Here is a 9,425-nt window from a genome sequence, read left to right as displayed (position 1 = left end):
TCCAGATCAGGCGCTTCACAGCCGCAAAGTCCCATGAGAAGATTCTTCTTCCAGCTCCGCAGCTGCCGCCGTCACTCACCTACACACACCGACCGACCGGGCACAGTGGTGCCACAGCACCCCGGTGTTCCCATTGTGATCCACCCACGGTGGTGCCCGTACATCTCAGACTGTAGTTAATTCAGTGGGATGTAAAATGTTCCTGCGGGAGCATGACGGGCTCCTGGCCCGAGTTTTATTAGTTTATGATAAGAAGGCAGGTTTTTAGTGGCGCAGTTAGCTCAGTGCTGACTCCGCCACTTCATCACAGCTCCGTAACGTGAGATGGAGACGTGGTGAGGTGGAGAGGCAGCCCCTCCTTCCCACCACCTCCGTGCTGCCCTTCTTGTGATTTTCAATGAGAATGCAAGCGTGCACCCATAAACAGCTCATACCCTGAACATGTAATGGGTTAAATATAGGCACTCTACAGTAAACCGTCCTCAGGCTGTGTAACTCTGCTTTACATGAAGAGAAAATGGGCTGTTCACCCCCAGCGACCTGATTCAGTCCTTTTCACTAACATCCAGCCCTGGATCTTAAACTCTGATCATCCTGTTCTGCTCCTGCTTTTCTAACCACCCTTTAAGGTTGTCAAAAGTGTCATACTTTTTCCAGTACATGTTTAAAAACAATACAATACTGATATTTCTTAGTATCGAAAATACCAAAGATATATTTAAAAAAATCCTCTGAGTGTATGGAGTTAATTTAGTGCCATAAACTAATTGAGTCTGAATTTATAATTTACCAGTTCGATTCAGTTTCACACCATTAGATTCAATTTCATTCTGTTAAATAGAAATTTTAATCAGTTTGAACACGTCAAATTCAAAACTATTACCTTCAGATTCAGTTTGTCCTGTCACTAATTTAACTCCATGTAAGCGTTCATTCAAAACCTCAGTTCAGTTCAGTCTTTATTGTTCTGACTGAATTTTCAAAACCAGATAATATTCATTATTTCTCTTTTTGCGATGGTATCACAAGAGGTATTGAGTACCATTTTTTAAAATTCTGGTATTGTGACAAGTCTCCCACCCATAGAACGACTTGATTTTACAGGCAACTGCCCCTCTGGCATCCATCTAACTTTCTAATCTGAGATGTCATCTCTGGCTGCAGCAGGCGCAGCCGCTCACACCACTCTGACACCCTGGGGTATTTGAAGATGATCACTATGCAGGGTGTTTGGCTCTCTGACCAGTTTTGCTGGACAGCACTGGTTATTCCTCAGCTGTGCATCAGGTCACTTTAAACCTGCAATCTACAAATGACTCACACACGTTTTTACAGTCTCACACAAGCACAGAAAACATGTCCAAATAACCATCTTAGTATAAACAACAAATCCCTCCTTCCCTGATATTAAGCTTACGGTAGTTTTCTTTTGCAGACATCATATAAAGCAAGAATTTTAAAAACACTGGCACTGAGCAAAACAGAAAGGCTTCAGAAAATCCCTCAAATTAAACAATATAAGATGGAAAAATCTTTCTTTGAACTGCTCAAAAAACCATGAAATAAATAAATCAATTAAATCATGTCCACAGCAACCTGTGATAAGCAGCCACATGCTTCATTTTAAAACATCACAAGGCAAAAAGTTTGGGAACCACTCATGTAAATGATAATTTATGTTTTATTAACAAAGATTTAACTTTTTTATGTACAAATATAATACATGATTAAAAAATAAAAGGAATATATTCCATGGGGACAATTGCACTTTGAATGTCTTCCTTTGATGCTTCCTCTCCCGCTCATTCTTCTTGTGCTACTTGTCTGCCTGCACAAAGGAGGTGAAGACGCTGTCCTCCTTGTCTAGCAGGGCCTCAGGCCTGTCGTACTCCAGGATGATCCCCCGCTTCATCACAATCACCAGGTCGGCATTCAAGATGGTGTGGACGCGATGCTGTGAGGGAAGAAAGCGCAGAAAGAGATCAGAGACACTTCTCCACTCTGCAGCTGGCATGAGTTCAGATTGACACATCCTAAATGAATCTGAAGGAACAAACATCCAGTGTTTTAATCAAGCAGATCTCAATCAATCTATTAATCTAGCAGTTTAGTGGATTCAACTAATGATTTTTCATTAACCTGGATAAATACACAAATTTTATTTATTCAAGCTGATAAAACTCACAATTTCTAGTATTTATTTTCAGAGCACTTCTGAACTTATAAGCACAAGTTCTTGTAAGTCTTTCAACTTGAAATGATGAGTTGAATGAATGTACTGTACAGAGTTCAATCAATTCATTAAATTAAGTTTCTAAAGAAACATGATCAACATATTAGCAGACTTCCCAGCATGCATTGTTTGAGAGTAAAAACACTCCCGAGACCCTCCTTTTTATAGTTTGAATAAAACATATATGTTGAAACTCTGCTGTGTGCAACTCAAAATTTCATGGCAGTCAAACACTAACTTTTTAAAGTTACAATAATAAGTTTTTTTGTTTTTTTTTTACGGTGAACCAGAATTTACATGAGGCTCTCCAACTGATCACATTTCTTTCTTGCTTAGTTCATGTGAAATATCAAAAGTGAAGAGTTGTGAAATTTTATATTTATGAATGATCTTTTTGATTATTTATCATCTGGCATCTGCTGTGATGTCTTCTCTCCTACCTTTTTAATTTTCAGCACAATGTTACAGAAATATTTATTTGTCCACGCTGCATTTATCTGCAGTTGTGCATCAGATTACAAGAACAGCATCAGCAGTGCATGATGGAGGTCGGCGCTCTCAGGGGCGGGGGAAAAGGAGAGAGCTGCATTCATTACTGTGAATGCCTAACACACCAGCACAGTGTGGGGTGGATACTCACTGCTATAGTAACTACTGTCCGGTCAGCAAACGCTGTCATCACCACTTTCTGCAGGATGCTTTCCTGTGAGGACAGAGGGGACGGAGGATGACAAACTTGAGGACAAAAAGAACATGTAGGAGACAAAATAGAATAACTATTCCTTTTAAATTCCTCCTTACTGTTCAACCTCCTGAAGGTTATTTTTCAGACTGTCATCTCGTTTTTTCCTCATCTCAGTGTCCCTGATTAAACACTGAACTGTGTCTCCTCGAGGGCAGTGCAGCTACATTACTGAAAGCTAGAAAGGTCTCGCTTTGTGTCCGATTATTCAGGAGAAGTTCTTAAGTAAGAAGCAGCCATTTGCTGCTGACACTGACTCCCCTCAGGCTCTTGCTGCACTGAGTATTTTCATTCTCTCTCTTTTTGCTTCATGCACACCTCCTGGTTTTCTTTTTTTAATCCTCCTCTTATATCATAACACATCATTTAAAGATACAAACCTCATGAGAACCTGCTGTCACTTACATAATGACAGATGACAACTCAATCTAAATGACCAATTTTTGTCTGATGCTGTTAATATTTACATTTATGATCAGTAAAATACACAAAAAATTTAGATTTTGAAGACCTTTAGGCTATGTAAATTTTTCGCTTCCAAGAGAGGAAAATTACTCTGCGAACTTTGCTTCACACCCCACGGTGAGTGAATCTCTTGTCACCTCCACCTTAGTTAATTTAATTTCCATCTTCTCCTTTCTCTTACCTCCTTTCATCTTTACCTTTTCTGCTCAATTCCTCTGTATGCTCCTCTACCACAATCTGCTCTTGTTCTCTCACGCACACACTGACCGTTGCCATGTCGATGGATGCTGTGGCCTCGTCCATGATGAGGATGCTGCTCTTCCTGACGAAGGCTCTGGCCAGGCAGAAGAGTTGTCTCTGACCCTGACTGAAGTTTTCTCCTCCCTCTGTCACTGTGGCATCTGAAGAGGAAAACCAGGTACATATAAACATTAACTGACGGTATACAGTTTATATTCATACACAGTATATAGATGTAGAGACACATTTTAGCTACATGAGAGGGCAGAGTTAATTGGAGATTTTCTGCTGACATGTATTTGTTATGGATGAGATCAAGTCATGAAACAAAGCTCTCAGTGGTTTATAAAACTGATTATGCTTTGAAATTGTTAATGACTTCTTAGTCATTTAGAAAACATGAAGTTGATGTGGGACATGTTGGTGTATGAATTGGAATTACTGATATGTTACAATTTTATTATTGATGGTTGGTGTTGTCTTTTTTAAGATAAAAAAAATACATATGATATTCCTGCTGTTGGTTGATGTTTTTATCATTTATGATTTTAATTTAATTGTGTGTATAATGTTACCAGGGCACCATCAAAAATGTCTCAACAGGTCTTTCCTGGCTAAATAAAGATTACAGAGAATAAAAGACTAATCTGGAGTCCTTGCAAAGTCTGGATTCATCAAAATAAATTTACAAGATTCCATGCACATCAAACAGTTTCTTTTTCCTAAAATTGACAAAAGTAAAAGATGTTCAAAACGTTTTTACATTAGTAGTTTTTTAGGAATTTTCACTAATAGTATAGAAAGAGGTGAGGTGAATATTTCAGACATTATTAAAATGTAAATATTATTGGATGTTATTTTGTATTTTTTTTCCCTAATATATGATGAAGCCATTCCTATTGATCAATTGATCAAAGTGTTTTTATTTGTTTTTAAGAGTAAAACATATTAAATACTATACATAAATATGAGAAATAATGTATATTTGTTGGTGTTTAACATTGAATAAATAAAAAAACTGTATGATGAAGTAAAACGTTCATTTTTAATTTATGTACTGTAAGTCTTCTTTTATAAAGTAAGCAGTAAGAAAGCACGAGCAGTGCTACAATAATGAAAGACTCACTGACTCACTGCACTTAACTGTCGTCTGCTTTATTAGGTAACACACGTCTCTTCATTGCCTCCGCACTGCTCCTTTAACTAAATTAAAGGGCAAAATTAATTAGCCATTAAGTCCTGGGTTACAGATCAATACCTCATTGAACACTTGGCTCCAGTCAATATAAACTAAGCCAGAGAGTAGTTTAGTTACTACATGCTTCACACCAACACACACATATTTGTCAGTGTCACAGAACCGGAGTAGTGAACAGTGTCTCTGTTTTATTAAAAGAACATGTAGAGAACCAACAGGAACAAAAGTAAGACATCTTATGTAGAGGAACCCCTACACAGCAGCAGACCAACACATTCATCATGTTGGCAGCCAAAGTCTTGACAAAGAGGCACACAACTCTCAGCTCATATGTGATCTGGTCGTGAGACTGCTGCAGTCTGCAAGTGTCAGCTCTCCTGTGTCAGAGGAACCATGACCTGACGTGAGCTAAGAATAATGTGGCTGTAAAGCTGTGCAGGACGGAGCTCTGACAGGGTAAAATATTAATGCTCATGTATTCTGATACAGCAGCCTGATCTTTGTATGGAGACACCAGAGATGATGATCACGCGACCAATTATTGTACTTATTGTACAGATCATCAACATTATAGAGCGCATCATTTGCTACGAACACTGCTTGAAGAGGACATGCCAAGTCAATTTTATTTTCATAGGACAACATTTTAAAAATGACAACGGGCTTTACAATCATTTGAGCATTTGACACCATCGAGGCTTGGATCCTTGGTTTGGATAGAAGAAAAACAGCACAGCAAACACTAGGGAACAGGAAAAACAAGGCCAAGTCTATAGGCACGCCAGCAGCTCTATGATGCTATAGGCACAGTGGTGCTAAATTAAATACTAATGTAAGCATGTTAACAATGACAACATAGATATATCATATGTAAACGCTGCACTGACTGGTTCAGCCCACTGCTGCGATACGTCAACACTGCCAGCATATCGGACCGGGCAAGACTGGCCTGCGAGCAAAAAATATGTAAATGGAGGAGCTGCGTTTTTTCTTACGCCATGTAAAGCATAAATCCTTGAATATAAAAATGACTCATTGAGACCAGTTGAACAATATAAATGTTATTGTTCTTTTCATCCAGAAAAAATGCAGCTCCCTTGTTTATATGTACTTGTATACAGGCCCGGTCCAATAGTGTCAATGTTGACACACGATCCAAAGACCAAAGGCGTCTACATGTTTGTATGTGAATGACAATGCCAAAATGCTGCTGTTAAGAAATTATCATGTGTTGTCTTACATCTTAATATGCTATGATCAAAGTATTGATCTCCAAAGTAACTGTAATCCATTCTGAGGGGAACATGAATGTCTGCAGGGAATTTCATGGAAATCCGTCCAACAGTTTTTGAAATATTTCAGTCTGAGACTAGTGGTGGACCAACTGATAGACCGACATGGAGTCATGCCTGGCTAAAAGTGAAGAAACTTGAAACTTCAGGAGGAGCACACACACACACACACACACACACACACACACACACACACACACACACACACACACACACACACAGATTTTCTCACCCAGGCCTCCTGGAAGAGATTTAACCACAGGTTTCAGCTGAGCGATGTCCAGAGCTTCCCAGAGCATCTCATCTGTAGCCTTCATCTCTGGGTCCAGGTTGAACCTACACACACACACACACACACACACACACACACACACACACACACACACACACACACACACATTAATATATGTGTGGAAGGACTTTATTAGCTAATTTATCCCTGACCTAAACCATCGATGGATCTCTTCCTGTCATTAAACATTAATGAAGTGAAGATCAATTTTGAGTGCTGGGGTCAGAGCCAGGAGATCAAACATATAAATACACTTAACAGTCAGATATACTTTTTACAATCTGACAGCATCACAAAGCTTCCTAAAGTTTTTCTTCCTCCTCTGCTCCTCTCCAACACGACAAAGCTTTTATGGTCACTGCTGCTGAGGTCTAAAAATAACCCTCTGCAGTGGAGTTTCAGAGGAATGTCCTCTTATCTACAAACCCTCAGCTCCACTCATGCTTCAGATAAGTACCTTTGAAGTGTGTCACAGTTTGCCAACAGCCCCTGTTACTGGAAATGTTTGGTGTCTTCTTCCTTCTACTAAAACTATTTCAGTCAGATCATCACTATCACTGAATCTAAACCTCTGCGACGAGTCGACGTTCGTACCGGATGGTGCCGCTGAACAGGATGGGGTCTTGGAGGATGATGGACAAGCGAGACCTGAGGGTCTGCAGAGGCAGCTTGGCAATGTCGATGTCATCAATCACAATCCTGCCTGTGAAAGTACAGTAATAACAGGAAAATTCTTAATTCAATTCTAATTATTTAAAGTTTGCAACACCTGAAGAGTCTCTTTACACTTTACAGGTCAGTATTTTTTGAAAATGTGACAGAAGGGCAGCAAGTAAACACAGAACAAGATAATTGACCAGAGCAGGAAGACACAGCATTATTGTATGAAAAACAACCAAGAAAGTGCCAGCCCCTTGAGACCGGTAAGGTTTTTAAGACACTGTAGGGGGATGTCATGGTCCACAGTGTCAAAGGCAGCACAAGTAATCAAGTAATAGTAAGACAGATGAAAGATAGAAGTCTCAGTATTTAAGGCATCTAATACAACAATGCATTTTCTCGTGAGTGTTGCATATAAAGACCTTCTAGTATCTGATGTAATTTCACACTTCAGAGAGTTAAAACTAGGTGTTTTACTGTACCTTCAAACATGTCCACCATGCGGAAGAAGGCCAAAGAGAAAGAGGATTTTCCACTGCCTGTCCTGCCACAGATCCCCACCTGAAAACACACAAGTCCGAATCACTAGTATTCATCAATTCATTAGGTTACCACATTCTCTGACATTTCCTGGCATTTTGTTTCCAGTTTCGACACACAGTGTATGGCTACCTTCTGCCCTGGGCTGATGTGCGCGTTGACATTTTTGAGCACAGGCTTCAGCGTGGCGTCGTATCGGACACTCAGATTCTGGATCTTGATCTCTCCCTGTTGGGGCCAGCCGTCAGGGACCTGAGACACAGCTGAGACAGACACAGAAACATCTTCTGTCTTTTCTTTTAAACTCCTTGAGAAGCCAAAAACAAGAATATTACAACAATAGCTGCTCAGTCAATATAATGATTTATAATTTGTGATCATCTGAATTTATGTATTGATAGTCAGTCGGTCTCTGTGCAAATTTGCCTCCTTCCTGAAAGGAAACTCATGCATATAAGATAGATTATGAAGGAATATAAAGGTGAAGGGGGATAAAGATACATTTCTCATGAGCACTGATACCCCACTTTAATTGACAATGATGAATGTGCAGTAAATGTAGTTGGACTTTAAACTTTATCCTGACTGAGGAAGAAATCATTCAACCTCTGACAAGAGAGCAAATGTGATTCCTTATGTGCACCTGCTGAATTAAGATTTAATTTAAGACGGGAGTGTCACTGCACTCACTGAGCAGCCCTTCATAACTCTCCGGTTCAGTTTTGAGCAGGCCGTTAATCCTCTTGACTGAGCCAAGCTGCACTTCCATGTCTGCCAGGTTACGCACCATCCAGTTCATGTAGTTGGATACCTGATACATGGAGACAGAAGGAGGAGGAGGAGGAGGAGGAGGAGGAAGAGGAGGAGGAGGAGGGCAAGAAGACAGAAGTTGGGTTAATGTCAGTGTAGGCACACTCAGGGCATGTTAGGTAGCAAGGTAGTGAGAGGTAGTGGGTGTATATAAAAAAAAAAAAAGATTGTTGGTGACAAAGAAGATTATATCACGTTTTCATGAGCTCAGCTTTGTGACAATGGATTTTTCAATTAGTCTAATGGGTTTTCAAATGGTTTATGTAACATAAAATATAGAAGATTTGCCTTAAAATGTACTTCTTCAGTTTATTGGAGAATTTTAAAATAAAAAAATAGAGATACTTGGTGTTCACTGGACAGAAATGACAAAGTAACAAAGAAAAACAAACAACCAGTACTATGGATGGAGAGCTGCAAGAAACTATAAGAGGAGTAGTTTGTATTAATTTCATAGATGTAGATTTCAGAGATGATGCATGGGACAGGTCCCCCTCATGCATTTGTCCCCAGTGATATAAAAACATGAAAGTAGAAGGAGACATTTATTTTGATGAACCTCTAGAACGTGATGCAAGTAGGTGGCGGCAGCATGCAACCTCAAAATCAATGACTACAATCTTCCATAAAAAAAAGGAAAGAGGAAGAAACAACTATGCATGGCTCTATGGAGGAGCCTGAGAGTCTTACTACATTATATTCCACTGTACTTTGAATTGTCATTGGTGCCTGACGCTCTTTTTTTTTTTAAAGACATTTCCTTCATTTTCCTTCATTTCACAATTCACCAGAGTAGGAAAATAAGACTTTGATGTTCTAATTTCCTTACCTCCCACTTCATGTGTGTCAAACTCAATTTTGAAAAAAAACCTACACCAATGATTAATTTCAACCAAATAAGCAGATTTGTTTAAAATGATTATCAGTGGAATTTTATTTTCTGATTATTTTGA

General features: G+C 39.3%; 1 protein-coding gene across 3 annotated transcripts in view; it reads right to left on the bottom strand.

Moving 5' to 3' along the window:
- Positions 1-1,663: 1,663 nt before the first annotated feature.
- Positions 1,664-9,425, bottom strand: part of abcc8 (ATP-binding cassette, sub-family C (CFTR/MRP), member 8) — a 73,617-nt gene continuing 65,855 nt past the window's right edge. For all 3 annotated transcript variants that reach the window (XM_084733283.1, XM_084733281.1, XM_084733282.1), the window contains 8 exons: positions 8,353-8,473; positions 7,795-7,925; positions 7,605-7,683; positions 7,057-7,165; positions 6,403-6,506; positions 3,708-3,841; positions 2,874-2,936; positions 1,664-1,954 (listed from right to left, as the gene is read on the bottom strand). In XM_084733283.1, the coding sequence (XP_084589409.1) occupies positions 1,817-1,954; positions 2,874-2,936; positions 3,708-3,841; positions 6,403-6,506; positions 7,057-7,165; positions 7,605-7,683; positions 7,795-7,925; positions 8,353-8,473 (879 nt within the window). In that variant the 3' untranslated portion in view covers positions 1,664-1,816. The remainder of the gene's footprint in view (positions 1,955-2,873; positions 2,937-3,707; positions 3,842-6,402; positions 6,507-7,056; positions 7,166-7,604; positions 7,684-7,794; positions 7,926-8,352; positions 8,474-9,425) is intronic.

The sequence above is a fragment of the Lutjanus erythropterus genome, chromosome 13, assembly GCF_056507025.1.
Source record: "Lutjanus erythropterus isolate fLutEry1 chromosome 13, fLutEry1.hap2, whole genome shotgun sequence".
NCBI lineage: Eukaryota > Metazoa > Chordata > Actinopteri > Lutjaniformes > Lutjanidae > Lutjanus > Lutjanus erythropterus.
The sequence above is the reverse complement of the archived record's forward strand: the minus strand, read 5'-3'. Positions and strand labels throughout refer to the sequence as shown.